The sequence below is a fragment of the Dufourea novaeangliae genome, unplaced genomic scaffold (genome assembly GCF_001272555.1).
Source record: "Dufourea novaeangliae isolate 0120121106 unplaced genomic scaffold, ASM127255v1 scaffold89, whole genome shotgun sequence".
Lineage (NCBI taxonomy): Eukaryota > Metazoa > Arthropoda > Insecta > Hymenoptera > Halictidae > Dufourea > Dufourea novaeangliae.
In genome coordinates, this window is record NW_015373988.1 from 776,810 (window position 1) to 795,163 (window position 18,354).

General features: G+C 44.7%; 1 protein-coding gene across 1 annotated transcript in view; it reads left to right on the plus strand.

Annotated features, from left to right (window-relative positions):
* Positions 1-18,354, plus strand: part of LOC107187588 (transmembrane and TPR repeat-containing protein 1-like) — a 183,184-nt gene that overhangs the window by 70,217 nt on the left and 94,613 nt on the right. The window contains exon 2 of the mRNA XM_015575715.1: positions 6,040-6,217. Within this exon, the coding sequence (XP_015431201.1) occupies positions 6,040-6,217 (178 nt within the window). The remainder of the gene's footprint in view (positions 1-6,039; positions 6,218-18,354) is intronic.

Below are 18,354 nucleotides of genomic sequence, written 5' to 3' on the forward strand. Positions count from 1 at the left end.
CGGCATTCCCAACCCAGTCCGACTGCGCACATAGTACTCTTCTACAATTCCGCCCGAGCAAGATTCGAATCTACTTCCCCGTTCACGTAAGACCCTATTCTCTTAGCCTGCCCACGTACGATCTCATTTCCCTTGTCTGTCCACGTACGATTTGATTTTACTTGCCTGGCCATCTACGATTCAATTCTACTTCCCCCAGAGACGTTCCAAGACAGTGAAAACGTGAAATTGCATAAATCTTGACTAATTTAGAATAATTCCACGATTTCGGTATCTGAATATTACCCCGATATTCTAAGACGATTTCGACGATAAAACAAAATCCATAAACAGTCTCCAGTAACCAGAGCCTGCACCATAATCTTTCAGATCCTTACATCTAATTTGGTACGGGGTTAATGTCTTCAAGCATCCCAAAGAAAATCCTTCACTTCACTCGCGTATCAAACGACTACCAGTGACCGTTAGAGCTGAATATACTTTCCGATTAAAAGGCCAAGTGTCATTAGTTAATTAAATCCTTTTACCAGCTCTGCCGGCGACAGATCGAGTCTGTTGAGGACGTTTCACAGAGAACGGCTCGTTCTGTGTGCTCGGTCCTTTGCATGTACGCCCTCCTCGCGGCCCACTTTTTCGTCTACTCTTCTTCCAGCTGAAGTGTGCCTGAAACTCGCAAAATTTCATTACCAGAGATACACACACACACACACACAGAGGTTCCCCGTGCCGTGAGAGAAACGTCCAGAGGAATCAAAGCGTCGTGACTCGGGGAGACTTTGCTCGTCCTTAATGCGGACACGCGTTCCCGCCAGGAACACGAAAGCGTCTGGGGTTTGGTGCATGACGGGTAAAGTACGAATAAGTATCGATCCGCGCTGCGGTACGGTGTCGAGGGGGGACGGCTGGCAGTTACCGGCTAGCATGGTCAAACAGTAGTAATAGAACCGGCAGCGGTTAGACAGTAGTAAGAGGGCAGTTGCGGTCAGACAGTTAGTATCAGGTCTCGCTGCGGTCATGAGCGAATATCAGTTTTAGTTCATCATATTGTATTCTTGCTTTGAAATGTTCGCGGTCACCGGTCCTTTAACGGAGAGGAAACGTTTCCCAGGGGGGAAATTGGCAGGCGTGCAAGAAAAAAAGGGGTCGGTTGGGTGTTAACGGGATTTATGGGCTGTCCTCGAAAAAGACGAAGCGATCAGGGGAATCGTAATGAGGGGAGGAGAAATGTTTGAGGTGTACGAACGCTGGAGTTTATGGACAGGAGTTATTGAATATATTTTTTGAACCATTGTTTATTGAGGTCATTTTCTTCTATTTAATTACAGTTCAATATTCTCGTAATGTATCGATATGGTTAATGTTTGCTTCCTGAGGTTCAACTAAGTCCTTTGCCAAGGATCATCCTGGGCAGTTGTCTGGTCAGGAACCATTCACGTATTGCGTGTATGGCAGAGACGTATCCTATACTACTTAGTTGACTAGGCGGTATGCGTGTTGTCTGACCACATACATACTCTATACTACTGTGTCCTATTTCTGCTACTAGGGATCTACCTTTTTCAAAATTCCAAATACAGCAATGCAGATCTATTAAATTCAAAATAAAGTAATTGAATCACTCCGATAAAAACGTTTGTAATAAAATTTTTAGCATGCTGCTTTATTGCCTGCAACTAGAGGATATTTTACATCGTTGTGTTCTGAGAAAACGTGAAGTTACAGGACGTCAAGCCTTATTAGGCTGAATTACACGGGCATATTTTTCCAGTTTCGAGCTTGGTACGTTTACAGTCGGAATAGCGTGACGAACTTTGTTTATCGGAGGAATATACGTCGCGTTTACAGGAGGCCCGCCGATATTTTCCGACCAATTGTGTCGCTAAGCGTCGGGTTGTCAACACGTTCGAACTTCCGGCCGCGTAATAATTCCATCATGGCCTCCCCACTGGAATGGCTTTCTGGACGTTTTAATATTTCACGGAAAACCATTCGGCGAACTTACCCCCGGGTCGGAGCGTGGAAGGTAACTTCAGCGGCGTTTGTCAACAAGTAACGGCCAGGAAGCACGAACCGCGGAAGTCGGGTTGGCCTAACTTGCCATGCGTTTAAGAGGATGTCAGGTCGCAACAAAGCCGATTAAGAGCTTAAGGCCGAAACGGTTGAATGCCTAATTACGTCGTGAACAGTGTTCGAGTATCTTCACCAATAATGGATCAACCTATTCTCTTCAACCCCCGTCTTCCTCTCTCCCCCACGTCCTCCTTTTTCCCCCTCGTCTTTTCCACTTTGTTCGACCGTCGTCGCTTAATTTCTCGCCGAAATGGAAATTATCATAAATACGAGAATCGATCCATCCGATCAGTCTGTAGCTACTGGTACAAGAGCTTCTCTGACCTCTCTTCGATTGGGGGTCGCTCCGGTTCAACGAAGTCGGTAATTAACGGCTAATTATTTACGTAAATGCGTCACTCAGCGTAATGACCTGTTCTGTTTTGCACGCGAGTACACGAGGGAGGACACGATTGTTTATGTCGTATTTCGCGTATGATCTCGGTCGTGCCACAAGGGATTGATCGTCGCAATACGGAACGAATATCGGGCAATCGGACGCAACACAGAAGTTATCTCGCTGCGACAGACAATTATGCCATTCGCGTTTGCATGCTTACTTTTATATTTCCATCGAACTGTTACAGTCATTATTTCCGTTTCCCCGTCTGAATATTACGAAGCCGGTACCAACGATTTTCGATAGAATTTCAAATGATAATGTATGCACGAGTTTCGTAATTAACCGAATCTATTGGACACCTTCAACTCCCAGTAAATACGTAATAATTCTGTGCGAGTGTCCCTTTAAACTTTTAGAACACATTTCTAGAGATATTTTTATGATAACTTGTCGTGTATATGTTCCAGTAAAAGCGTTAATTCAGTAAATGTATACGTTTCCATGTCAATGTATGCACTTATTCAACTCAGTGTATTACCTAGTTTGCGTAATTTCTTTACAGTTTTGAAAAGCATACTCTACTATGCACTGTCCAAAGGGGTTCATAAATTCGTTTTATCCTTATTATCTGTGTATCAACAACATGAATAATCTTGGTTTTGTTGCGATATACGGTCGCATCTACTCAAACAGTCGACCGAAACTGAAGGAGAGACACAGAATCTGGACCGAGCAGTGCGACTACGAGACCGGAGACTCGTGCGTCATGTCTAGGAAAGCCCGTAAGTGCAAACAGGAAGGTCCTAAATATGCAACCCTCATACCCTTTGCGCCCACCGGTGCCAGCGTATCCTTGCGCCTTGTGAAACGAGATTGCGTCTCGGAAATGTTTCGAAACGCCCGTCGGTCTCCGTTTGCTAACTGCATACCACGGGCGCAGGAAATGAGAACATCCGTTTGTGAATACATTGTTAGCTGTCGTTCTATCGTCAAGAATGTGACCGCCCAGAAACGGATTTACTCGGGGAATGGTATTTCACGATCAAAGTGATTCCGTCTTGCTTCACCATTACCTGTTTCCTTCCTCTAATCGTAAACATGCGTGTATTTCAACAGATGGTAGAGTTATATTCAAAAGTGAACGTGTAAAAGTATCTATAATGGATTACTTACAGACTCGAATAATTGTTTATCACGAATTCTGTATAGCAACAGTGTGTTTCATGAAAATGATACATTCTGGACCACTCCCATTCCGTTATATTAGTATACGAGTTGTCTATCGATCAATGTACACTGTGAACATCACTTTCCAAAGTGTACACTTGCGGAATTCCTTGCACAAGTTTCCCATCCTATTCCACACAAACTACAGAAAATCAAATACACGAAGACTACTGAAATATTAAGAGTTCCAGAAAGCAAAGTCAATCCATTTACTTTGAGTAAAATACGAATGACGAGGCTCATTGTTCACACGCATAATGGAAGTAGCAGTTCTGCCCATCAGGCCTGAAACTGTTCCGACTAATCTTCAGCTAGGCCGAACGTAATCACATTTGAATGGGCCATAACGTTCGTAGTAAAATCTGCGTGTAGACTTGCAACTGACACGTCCAAGTTCTTTGGTTGATCCAGGGCCAAGGAGAAGACAGGATACGCCTCCGTTCGGCCAGGATCCCTGACACCTGGAACCGGGCCAAGGCTCAGGTCCGTCGCCAGGGGGTGGAGGCGTCGAACTTATGCCGTCGGCAGACTTTCAAAATTATTACCCAGCCGCGTCAGCAGCTACGGTGTTTGTTTTCCTCCTGATGGTGGCTCGCTGTCTCACCTATTTTTCTTCCGGGCCAACCTGTCTTCCCAGCGACCAGAGTTGGGCAGAATTTTATTCGAATAATACACAGTGAAAAGCAGCAGTATCTAACGGTATCGTTCTGAGCTTTAAACAGTTAATGAGTTAATTTCTCGTTTCGAAAATGCGATTACCCCATGCGACTAGTTAAAGATTAAGAGAGTACATATATGATTTTTGTACCGATCGATGGTATTACTCGAACACATTCGAGTTACGGTTTGCAAAGTAAGCAGTGTACCGCAGTAATTTCTCACAAATGCCTGCAACGTAGTATATCTAAAGGGTTCGAAACCAAAGCTCCGCCACTGAAGGCGGAATGAACTTTAATGGGTCACGCGTAGCCGTAATTATCTAATTACGATCACGGTTCACTGATTTCACTTAGACCCCTATCAGGAGGACTGCGTGGTTTCAATTATCGGCCAATTAGATCAAACGAAATTAACCGTTTACCGGAGAGGGAAGGATACTTTGGCCTCGAGTGCTGATCGGAACGAAAGAACCGCTATCGGCATTCTCCTGGAAAATTGGATTCAACTTTGCTTAATGCCATTGTGCAGCGACGCTAAGAATTATAGTCGCGATTATCGGAATTAATTCGCGGGCATGGGCTAGAGAGTACAATGGGGGAAATCTTCAGGATTTCGATTCTTTGTTGAGAAATACAATCCGCAATGTTCTATGGATAATAGGAATCATCGGAATTATTGGAAAGTTCGTTTGAACTTGAATATTAATTCTTTACATTCCTATGCTTATTCAGAGTCGTTCATAGAGGAAATATTTATCCCCTCGAATCTCCCGATTTGTGTAACTACACTTAATTACGTTCATCTATTCCATCATCGTCAATTGGTCTGCAGTCCGCCACGTGCGCACGGTAAACTTGGGACCCATCCGCACCGGGCCTTACCTTTGTTTCGCAGACAATGCTGACGTAAACCCTACCGTTGGGGGACCTCGAAAATTTGTCGCGGTCAAGTCGTATCGTGACCACGTGCGCGATATTTTTCTGAAAGAGAGGTTTTCCACCTCCACGTCACTTGGGAAAACCCAAGAATTTGTCTTCCCCCTTCAGGGCGCAACCAATTAGGAGGCGAAATTTGATAACGCCTTCGGCGAACTTCGAAGGAGCGCGACGCCACGCGGGACTCGAAGTCATTCGTTTACAAACACTCAAAGAAAACAGATCATTCGACAAGACCCGTGCATAGTAACTCGCGATTCGTCAGCCCCAACGGTCGAGCAATCATACGATTGAATTCGACAGACGAGAAATTTGAAACAGTTGCCTAATATTAATTTGGTCGAGCCTGGGATTTACAAATCTAGGCGGATTCTAAAGAGAATCCGCGCGAACGGATGTGACAATGGTATGTTTGAAAATGTATTTTCATTGAATATCTGTGAACTGTTTCATAAAACTCTCTGTATTAAGTATTATGAATATAATATTGTTTCCTATGAAAACGTGGCGACCATTCAAAGTGTAAATAAAAGCGCATCAGAAATGATCATTTCAATTTAATACAGTATATAATACTTCCGTACTATATTCGTATTATTATTTGCAATATTAATTGAAAGCAAATATTTTCTGAATAACAAATCAGAATCCCATCAAACTCTGTTTGATATTTCGATAACGTGATACACAATATTCTGCGAAACACGTAAATATTTAGAGATTCTAACAGCACAATTTTAATCGTCTGTCCTCTTCTACTTGCAGGTTGAACTACCTGATGTCAGGATTAACACCGAGCTGGTATCACGCGACGAATATTGCCCTGCACGCCATTGCATGCGTTCTGGTCACAAGGGTGAGCCTAGTTGTGGCAGCGCTGCGTCCTGGATTTGCAGCTTTGACAGGGCTGCTGTTTGCTGCTCATCCTGTGCACACTGAAGCGGTGAGTAACGAGGAATTTTGATACGGACGGGAGACAGGATGTAGCAGACGCAGGGGATTGTTAGCTAAACAGAAGTCAATCCCCAGAGTAGGCCTTGCTCGATCATTAGGGGCTAAAAGACAGTAAATACCTTGCATTCCCTCTGCAGTCTAGTGTGTCGAGTATCTTAAAATACTAGAAACAATACTTTAGTATATCATTACTTGCAACTGTATTAAATGGGATATACAAGTTTGTGAAAAAAAGGGATAAAGAAATAGGAGGCAAGAGTCTAGAATATTGGGAGCATACGATCAAAATATCTGCACAATAATAATACAGTCTGACACATCGAGTTTCTTTAAAATATTATAAATAATAATATATAACTTCGAGGGTTAAATCTTTATTGATTACGGTCTACATCGTGGAAATAGAATATATACATACAAGGGACTCAGAACGATGGGAAAATGTAGCCAAGTCACCGATATCTGTGGTATTATAATATCTCTGTCAAGCACCTTTAGTTCCATTTATCCGAAAGATCATATCAGAGAATATTAACTAACTTGTGATTTATCATAGAAAAGACTCAATTATGCTCGTTTCTAGTAAAATCAGGTTCAAAGCGAACAGATAAGCTGGAACGCGCAATGAAGGTGTCAACAGTCACCCAATATTGCCTCCCTAAAAGAACCGATTAATTTAGCGCGGCCTAAATAGCTGTATTATATCAATTACATGTCTACTAATCGATTCGGATTACGTTAGCTCCCGGCCGGTGTAGTTACACTCCGTGCTCCTCGACGATAGAAATTAATCCCCGCGTTTTCACGTTCGCGTGGTTGCGATTTTACTTTAAGCCGATCGAAGGGACACCGCCAGTCGATCCGGCAAGTGGAAGCCTCTTGTTCTTCTGGTCGCGTCCCGCGCAAGAACAATGAACTTGGACGTCACCGATAATGTTTGTCTACTTAATCTGCTTCAGCTAAGCGCATGATTGTTACGTTGTACTCATCGTTGCCCCCCCTCGCCCCTCGGTTATCTGCTGTTTCAGAAGGTACGGGTTTAAAGAGGATTGGGGATCGTGGGTGAACGAGCTAGTGAGCGGCGATTGCCAGTGTAGAACTAATATAGAAGATATAAGGTACACTTTTCAAGCAAACACGAGCATGACTGAAATCGGTAAACTGATTAGAAGTATTTGTTCTTTTCTGTAATTCTTCGTTATAGTATCAATCGATCTTCAGAATCATTACATTGAAAAATCTTTATACCCAGACTATTTTTTTATTTGCAAAGCACTACTGTACTTTGGCAGGGTATTTCCGTTTGTGTTTACCTTTCTGTATTTATTTTGAACGTTGAACTTGTACTGGGAAAAGTTGCAGCTTTCAAAGCTTTGATATCGGATCCTTGAGTATGGAAACGATATGCGTCTGTAATTGGGCTGAACGTGGAACCGTGGATTTGCTGTGTAATGATCGAATAACGTCACATAATTCTATCGATTGATCAGGTTTCCGACTATGGATTTTTCGAAGTTCAGAAAACGTCAGACCCATAATCTTCGAAAGAATTCAGGCATTACGGACACGTGATTTCATTTTAATTCAACGAATTCTTTACAATCGAGGACGTTGAACAACAAAGAGAAACTCTTTCGCCAGCATTTCCGCAACAATTGTTTTTCCTATCGGAGAGAATTTATCGACCGATACTGAAATGATCGCGGGACACGAGTCGATTACCCTTTCGCAGCATTCGCCTCGCGATCGGCGGTGAAATAAGCTCAACGGCGACGTAGAAATTTACATTTTACAAAGTTCGTGACTACCTGATAAACGCAGAAAACTCGTGGCCACGTACAACATGGAAAAGCTTACGCAGCAAGGGAACAGGGTAAAATACAGTCCTCTCTAATAGCCTTCATTTCAGAACCAATGACGGGTGTTTAGAAATGCAGAATCCTCAATTTTCCTAAATCCCCAGTATTATCTATCAGTATGATAGACAATATGTGTTGTTTATATACCAAGTTAATACAATTACTACTATGATACAGATATTCTCTATCACACGTCAAAAAAAGTTACATTAGTAGTCCAAGCTAAGCGATCGTTCAAATTCGGCAAACTTCCCTTAATTGTTCGCCTTGCGTACCAATTCTCTTTATTGGGTCGTTATTGTTAAATCCGAGTGGGTCTGGTAAAGGTAAAAAAAGTGAGGGAGCTCTAAAACTCTAATATTAAACAGCGAGGATATCGATGTCCTGCTGCAAATGTACGACGGACAAACCAATAGAGAATGATCGCTACATCCTTCCTCCCGTGCGTTAGGCGACGTGATTTGCGTACGACGCAGTCTTTCGAGAGAAAATTACCACCGACACGCTGCATCGATTCCTCTGGGGGGATCGAGGACTGGCCATTACAAGTCCGCCTCCACCTAGTCGGTCACGCACTGCGTCGCAGTGCATCGATGGCGCGTGCACGCGGTTGCATGCGCTGTTGCAAGTCGCGTGTCCGTCGACCCCTTGTTGCCCGTGTCATTACCACCCCCCGGTGTCATGCCCTCTGTTTATGTACCTTCGCGAATTAAAATGTCGGGATGCAGTAGTCGTATCCGCAACAACGATCTCCCGGGTCCCTTTTTGCCCTAATTTAAAGTCTGGGGTTTTAAGTGCAGGGTCTCGTGGTGGACGATAAACAGAACTTAGATCGAACCTATCCGGACGATCGAGGCGAAGAGATAAGAACCGGCTCGCATAGGGCGGAGCGACGACGTTGAATAATTGGGATCAAAGGCGATCGAGGGATAGGGAAAAATGAAGATTCATGCTCTTAATAACGGCTTATGAATTAGGTCGGGCGAAAAAAGGAAGATCGTCGGGTGGTTTTTATGGTACTATAAAATTATAGGTGTATTTGCAAAAAATTGAAGGTGATCTTGAAAAATCATAGCGTTTCCATAATTAAAAAAAATAGTCGGGGTATAATGCTAAAATGAAACACCCTGTATAATCGAATAAGCGACCCGATATAGTCCAGTCATTTAATGTTCCTTCATAACAAGAATAAATCTTGCGATTGAAAAACAAACGCGGCTCGGTACTCACCGATAGAATGTTAGCTCCCAGGCGGACATTTTCAGCCTCTGTTCGGCGGCCACAACCGCGAACCGCAAGCAACACTGAAAAAAATACAGCGTCCGACAAATCCATCGTGCAAACAGTCCACTCGTCGCGCGGCAAGAGGGATCGATTCAATAGAATGTCCGCGGTATCGAATGATATTTCGGTGTCGTTTCGAGCCCGGAATTGCAGATCTCTACATCGTGGCACGTCCGATTCGCTCGGTAACCCTCATCATATTGCTATTCAGCCGCTGCTCCGACAACAGACGCGGGATATTCCCTTTGTTTGTCCAAGCACACAGGGCGTTGTTTACCGAAATCATTAAATCCCGTCCCCAGGATTGAATCCTCTCGATCGAAGGGTCGAACAGGTCTACGGGAAGTGGACGGGGACGCGACGTGTTAATCAAGCCTGGCGCTGGCCGGGCCTGAAAAGGCCCGCCCGGAAAGACAGAGGGGGAGTCTTTTGATCCGAAAACGGGCTAGACGAGCGACGGCCATTTATCGGGCGGACAGGCTCGAGAATGGTTCTTTGTGCGGATTCGAAGCGTTTCGCGGATCCGTGTCTCGTTATTCGGCCGAGGGACACCGAGGCGGGTCGCGCTTTCACCAGAAAGAGAGGAAGAGGAACAGAGAGGGACAACAGGACCAATGCACGCGATCGTCGTCCGTGTCGAATCAGTTTGCGTCGATCTGGGCCGGTGTTTGCCGAAATGATCAAGCGGTGAAAGCATCAGGGTTAAGGGGGATGGGATGGGGCCAGTTTCTGGCTGTCGGATTAAGCCCTCGACCGAGCGCTGAAAGGAAGCGCGTTAATTAAGTACAACGGCACTGAAGCGGCTGTTTCCAGTGTAAACCCCGGCCGGAACAAAGGGCGAGCCGGTTCGGAAGAGGGACAAGAGCCAGGCATGAAGAGGGTCACCGCCGCCACGTCCCTCGAGATCGTCGTTTGGAAACGCGAATTTCTATCCTACCACCCCTCCACCTCGCAGTCTCGTTCTGATCGATCGATTATCACGCCTGTCGCGTCCGTTATCTAGGTCAGCTTTTCTTCCGCGTTTGCCGTGAATCGGTTGCTAAAGTACCCGGAAGGACTGCCCCGTATCGAAGCGGAAACGGCTGTTCCTTTCACGGGTACTTCGCACCACCACCCATTCCCCTCGTGGGGCGGATGTATTAGACCTGTTGGGAATTTTTGCGCGGTTCTTGGGATGAGGATTTTATGAGACTCGATCGTTGAGAGGATCTTGAAGGCTGTCGTACGCGTTATGGTGCGATATATGGACTATATTAACCGGTATTGGATGAGTGTTGATATTCAAGTATACAGGGTGGTTCACCGAGTTTGATGATATTGAGCTTTGAAATGGAAGCTTCCATCAAGCAGGACATTTCTCGTAACGATTATTTATTATTTATATTTACGCAGCAAGTTGTAAATGTCAGTTTGAGTGTGAACATATGAAAATAGAAGGGTTACAACGTCGCGACCCTTTAAAATAATTGCAATACAGAATACCATTGTAGGTTGGTCGAGATTTTTGTTGAAAATGTTCTTGCATACGATTCTTCGGGCAATTAAACCAGGCGAACAGTTCTCGGAGGATTCAACCTTTCCGTCACTTTTCTCTCCAGTTCCTTCAAGATCCTGCGACCGATCGGTTTCTTCGAGCGCCTGATAAATTGCGTACGAATGTCGGATCGTTGCATCCACCCAGGCGCTCCCAGATTGGAATGAAATTGTACGTACGGAACAGCCGGTTGAAGTTAACTGGTTTCTAGAAAAATGATGGTAGTTCTTGTTGTTTCGTGCCACCTCGCGTTAGTCACTCGCTTCGACGTGAGTTGTGTTGTACAGCGCGCGCGAGCTCGGTGAGAGAGTAACGAGTCCGAGGGAAATATGATGAAACGATCCGCCCGATACGCTCGCTTTTATTTTGTTGCCTTCCGAATGGCCCTCCATGGACTTGTTACAGCAAAACAGCGGGTGAAGTGTGAACTTGTCCGATCGATCAATCTCGTTCCCACAGAAATTTATGTTCTCGGGGTCTTACAAGTCACGTTTTAAGAATTGTCGGCGGTTTATGGAATTCCATCGATTCATTGGGAACGGTTTCAAGTGAACTAAGCCCTCCATATCGCCATGGTTGAATAGGTTCACCGAGAACAGTTCCTCAGATCGAACGAAATTCGTTCTTCTCATTAAACGAAAGACTCTTAAACGTATCTACCTAAGCAAGACCAGATGTACACCCTATAGAGGGGCTCCTTATGTTACCCCTAGAATAGTCGAAGTAACACGTTCCTGATTCCCCTTTGACAAGGCACACGAGCCACGTTCCGAAACTGGATACCGTCTAACCAGGTCCCCCGTAATTCAATTACATTGACACTTGAGGTCATTCGAAATTCGAACATGTTAGATGATGTCGAAGCAGCAATCCTTTGATACCAAAGAAAACGATTCCACCGTTGCTCTGACCCGTTGATGGGACCGTTTAGTTACGTTTGTGCCGGCAATTAGATTATAAGGAAATTCGAAATATTTCCCTAATTGGCAGACGTGTACGCGGCTCTTCCGGGAACGTTTGTAATCAAAGGCACTCGGCTGATTCGCGTCTGACGGAGTCACGTTCTGCTCATATAAGGGGCGAACACTCGGGCCCCCACGAGTTTCGTATTGACGATAAACACTGGCTATTAAAGCTCCATCGATCGGCGCCCCTTTCCTTTAAGCCACTTTACACTTACAGGAACGCCGAGTCCGCTGAATTAGCTAGTTTTCCGCTCTACTAACTCGCCCCGGGGTTCGAGATCGCCGCCAAATGATCCTCGTTTATGTCTCGAATTTTCAACAACTTCTCCATCTCTCTCCCTCTCGCGACTGCCCTATAAATTGCTTGGATGTTCGATAATGTTACCGAGGACACTTAATCTCCTCACTTTTCATTTGCCGTCCTATTGCCAATGCATTCCGCTCGACGTGTACTGGTAATTTCTTCTTTTGCGATAAAGTGGAAGCGTAATTGGGTGAAAATATTCATAACTATTTGCAAGCAATGCACCCGCGTATGAATGACCGAATAATTGATTAATCACCTTCGGCATTTTCTATCCTGACTCCCTTTTCTCTATATCTACCGCTTTTTCGACATTCTTATCTAATTTCTAAACTAACATACTGATTTACAATAACTGTATATAACTGTTATTGGTACAAAACATTTTCATATAACTTTGGTTGCGTTTATAGGTCAAGTATTAACAATCTTAATAACGATATTTCTAGATTGCCAATAACAATTCCATTGCGAACTTCCAATCCCGACTGTCCACAGCAACCAAACAGCATACTCGTTCTCAAATCAAAACTCACCAAAACACGAATTCAATCGCCCCTCCCCCTCCGAATACGCTTCCATCGCCGATGAATTAACCCCGGACACGTTCCCCCCGTTACCATTCCGAACGAACTTCCCCACCGTCGGCGAAACACAAAACAACCGCCGCATCATCAGCGGGAAACATCGCGGATCGCTCGCCCGTTCGAGAATTCACGAGAGGAAAAGCTTTCCTGGAGCCCCTCTCGCGGAATCGCTCGATTCGTACGCTCGAAGAATCCCGCACAAGGTGCAAAGTCCGCGGGGCGGGGGGAGGGGGTCGGAGGTTAAAACAAGATACGTGTTTCGTTTCGCGATGCAACCGGGGTCGGGAATCGTTGGCCCGAAACGTTTGCATGTCGGCGGTGGGGAAATGGGGGTGGGGGGATGAGCAAATCGCAGCGAACAGGTTCCCCTTTTACATCTAGGAAGCTCGCGGAACGCGGAGCGTTTTCCAGGTTTCGTCGGAGTTATACGCATTCCCGTGAAATCATTCGTGAAATCGCTGCCACCACCCCCTCCCCTTTCCCTCAACCCCCGCCCATCCTGACGGAACACAGGGATCGTCGTCTACGCTCGCGATCGTTCTCCTACGGGAGGAGAGGCACGGATCGAAATTAAAGGGAAGGTGTTGCTTCAGAGAAACGGGGCTAATATTTCAGGTGGAGGGGGATGACATGCTAGAGGGGGGTTAGTAGATAGATGTAACGTCGATCACGAAGCTATTTTTTCCGATCTCTTTTCGGATGGCTGGAAAACACGGGCAGGATGTTCTATAACTACAGTAAATCCTCGGTGATTGTTCGAAGGCTCCTCGGCACTGGTAAGGATTTAACCCAGACGCTTACTTTTTAATGAGGTTCAGCGTAGTGATAGAGTTTGGAATTCTGAAGTCAGTGATGTTCGTTTCCGCCGCATATGGTAACTAGTTTATGAAATATTTAATGTTCAGTGCTGAGCAGTTCTCGAACATTTATCCATGATTTACTGTACCATTCGTCATCGACGAAGTGTATCCGGTGAAAGCTCTGCGCTGCACGGGTTAAAAGGAAGTTTCGGCGAGTTCAGGAAACGAAAGAATGGGATATGGGGTGCAGAGGTTGAATCTAAAGGCGCTCCCTAGTGTATAGAGGTACAGAAGGTGAATCTATATGCCATAAGTCATTGAAAATGTGCAAACGACGGTAATAATTGTGGAAACAGTTTAGTTCGACGATCTGTCCTCCACAGGAAGTCTGTCCATCACTAATTATTTCTACTGATGTTGTCTTTAATTAGTAATGAAGTGGTATTAGTATTTTTTTTACAATAATTTGATAGAAATTACTAGTTCGAAAATGATATCTGCGCATCAAGCCAATGAACCACGATCTGTATTGGATGTATGTAAGTAGAACAAGTGGGCGATGGTCAGACACAGTAGTCAGCCATATACGAGACCACGTCTCTTAGATCAAATATTCCAATATGATTTTACCGTAGAGGAAAGCTTCAATAAATTTTCTCCTATATTTTCAATTCATTTGTGACTATAGATTCACATCATATTCGATTTTATATTCTACGTCGTCCCACCACATGTATATTTAGAACAGTAAAAATGCACCTAACAAAAGGAGAATCAAATATTTCGAGTTATTTGGACAAATTATTTTCAGCTGTGTTATTCCTCTGTCCCATTTGTTCTCTGTGTATTGTATTTATTTTCTTTGCCTCCGGTCCGAAATCGTAAGCCACCATTTAGGAAAGCCGTACAGTACACACCGTCATTTGGGGGGTTGGTTCCGTTCGTATTCCTGCTTAGCGAATAATCGCGGGAACTACTACCCCTACACGATATTTCAGTGCTCGATAAGGATAATGGGAAGTTCCGACGCTGAATTAACGGAGGACTTGCCGGGTCGACGCGCATTAACGAAGTAATTTACGAATACTTCGCGGCAACCGTGGGTTATCCCGGTCGTACGTTTTGGAGTGCCTTCCGCAGACCATTCTTTTCCAAATGTTATTATTCTACCCTCTGTAGCTTAACCGCGGATAATGGACGCGTCCACTGTGTCACAGGGATTCTGACACAATCAACTTCGCATATTTCCTTGCGCTGCAGCCATTTGCATTGTAGAGGTCTGACACACCGTAACAATCGGTAATCCAATTGGTTGCACGAGTTATAATAACTTTTGTATTGACAAACACAGACGTGAATTGGCTTTAGAATATTGTTTCGTTGAATAATGAACAAAATTTAAAATATCTTTAACCTTGTTATAAACCTATGCATACAAGAGTATCACGGAAATTACAAACAAACACGAGAAGAAAATACATCGAAATTCGAAAAAACACAAAGGGTATTATTCTCCGGCATGAATACGGCGGAACATATTCGTCTTTAACGATCACACAGAAATTGAATGAATTTGGATGGAAAATTTGGAATAATCCATCATGTTCGTTCCGCTTTACACTCGCGGATTATTACTCGTCTCGATCGCTGCAAAATCCCCTGAACGTCGAACCGTCTATCAATGCAAATTATATTCGTATAATGTTGAAAAACATTTTACCCTTCGACGCAGGAAAATCAGTCTTTTCGTTCGGTGTGTCGAAATTCAATTATAACATACTTTGAAGCATTGGAAAAGAGAAACTTAAATTGCAGAGGTCCTATTGGCAAACATTACGTTACCTGTAAGTCATCATTTCGAAAATATCACCTACAACTTCTTCTTGCTACCTATGAAATTCTTCTTTCTTTTCGTTCTTTTTTTGCAGGACACAAGTAACAAGTCTAACGTTTCGGCAATTATACAACAACGCGTGTCTACCAGTCGACTGACATTCAGAATATGAGGAAGGGTTAAGCAAAATCCAGAAATCTCACACGTCCATTCCTCGTTCCTTCCTTTAAAAAATGGTGGTTAATTTCGCGATAAAGAATACCCAACAGTATTATTTATCAAATACGCTGACATTAACACAAGCGTAATAAAAAAAACTACATCAGAAATGAGCAGAGAGCAGCGTTATCAGCTAGCGACAGTCACTTTCAGTACGCTGCACGCGTGCGATAGGCTTCGGTACCGGAAGTCCTCGGTGTCGCGCATAAACGTCGCGGAAACTGTGGATAAAGCGCGTGGTGTACACCTTCGAAAATGACCTCTTTATCTCTGCCGCCGATTTAAAGCCGTCCCCGTGAAGCGGACACGACACGGAATCACCGTGTCCACGCGGAACGCTGCGTGCGGTGACCAGCAACGGGATCGTAAAAATTATATCGTTCCGTTGCAATCGCCGGCCTGAAGATTCCGCGGTTGATGGTGTCGACTGTGAGATTGCTCGTTGACCGCCTGCTGCGGCCGCCTAGTGTCCTCTTTGTTTAAATGCCGGGAAAAGTAATTACTCGGAGGACATGGGCCAGTAAAACGTACGCGTAATAAAACCGGGGAAAACTTTCGGGGAATGGTTATTCGTTCCTATTACGTTATCTGCTATCGGTTTAATCGTCGGATGATACTAATATGTCCGCCGTTAGGGTATAATGTAGGAGAAGATTGCAATTGAAATAGCAGTATATGTGTCTATACGTATTCGATCTGTTTACTATGGATCTAAACGATCGAATTGCATCATCGTCATCCTCCAATAAAATCGTTATGAAATTACAAGACGAACACTCGCAAAATTCACAAACCCAGAACGAATACCCGTAACGTGACGACCAGTGACAATCAAGTTTGAACAGTCGGGGGTGTTGGTGGGGGGATGCAATGTAGGGGAAATAAAATGACCTCCACCCTCGAGTTTCCCCAGTTTCCACGAAACTCAATGCAGCTTCTCTTCATCTGGAAATTGCCGGCACTTGAGGGTAACGGTAACAAGCTCGATTGAAACTTCCTTTAACGTGCATTATTAATGAGCAATCGTGAAACGCCACGTCATCGGCAACCTAGATACGGTGGCGCTGCGGGCATTCGGGTCATTATCGTATTATGTTAATTAAGAACGAGTCAGTCGGGTCCGGCGGCGCGTTAACGGGGTCCAGGAGACATATTCATTATCTTGCGGACCATCGATTCCGTCGACGGTCACCCATGGGAGGGTCGGAGGATCCGCGAGACGGTGGTCGGCCAAGTCGGCGACGACCTGGAGTTAACAGCGCGAGTTTAAAAGTGATTTATCTCTGATTTATGGAGGAAGGAACCGGTGGGGCGCCCGGAAGCCGAAAGTTTCTCGGCTCCTCGGCGACGAGGCGGAAAGAATTATCGGCCGGGCACAATGGACAGGCGGTGATATCGTTTACACGTCGAATCCCACGGCCGTTTGTTCCGCGGAAAGATCGACTGAAGGGAAAAACGGACAATGGCGGTTATTCCCGTTGGCAACGAACAAATTTCGTATGTCTCGTACCATATACGCGCCGTTTGGGGGATCATAGTGCTAAATCTTTCGTGGAGGAAGTAAAGCATATGACTTTGTTCCTATAGAAACCTGAAGAAATAACTTTTATTTGGGTAAATTCATAAATTTATAAAAAACAATATCTTAACATTCGTCTAGGCGAAACGAAACAAGCGCGATCGCCTCGTAAGAAGATCGGTATTCATTAAAAACAAATATTTCGAAATATTCCAACTCTCGGAAATTGTCTATTTGCCAGTGAAAATCCCTTCACACGATCAAACTAAAATCCCCCCGAATTACCACTGTCTACAGGTGTACGAGGAAGGAACAACTCGCCAACAATAAAGGTCCGTAGGTGGGAGGGTACGCAAATAGCTGGCGGTAATTTGAAACGCGATAATTCCGAACGTTTATGCGTTAGTTCCAGCTCGTAACGAACTCAGAAGGCCAGACTAGACGAGCATAGTGTATTCCTGAGGATACGGTACAAGTCCTTCCGAAGCTGTTATTGCGGATGAGTTGATCGCACTTTGATGAAAATACGTTCCCCTGATTTCGACCGATCTAGGCAGTAGCTAGGCTCGTTCGCGTAAATTCCTCGTGTTCTTTGCTTCTTTTTCTTTTTTTTTTTCTGGTAACCGTAACGAGCGATCCGACGCCCGACAGGATTGGAAGGTTCACGGTAACGGATGGCCTGCAATGATGACGATATAGGATGTGCGAGGGGCGTAAGGGGAACGAAAAGAGCCGAATCCTCGTCGTTATGAATCGTGCAATCAAGGCTCGGAGGCACTTGAGCAGCCCGGCTGACTTTAGACAGCTGATGCCTCCCGGCTTCCGGTCGCTTTAAAGGGTTCACGGGATTCGCAACTTCTGTCGCGCCAGGGCGTTTGCTGTTACGTTTCCACTCGAGCGGCCCGAGTAATTTCGACAATTGCCTCCAGCAGGTCCGCCGCCTAAAAAGCCCCACTCCACTGAATGCTAACGAAAATGGTTACCGGAGCAAATAGCTTCCTTTGACTCGCTTTTAACTCGGACATCCCGTTATGCCGCGGTGATTCCTCGTCTTGCTTCGTTTCCCTTCTTACGAGAACGAGATGGTACCTTCTGGATCTTGTAATGTTACAATTATTGTGAAATGTTAATGATCATAAAGTGTTTCGCGAAATGAGATGTTAAAGATGTAATACTTGATTAATTGATGGAATTTGGATGGAAGGAAGTTTATTGAAGAAA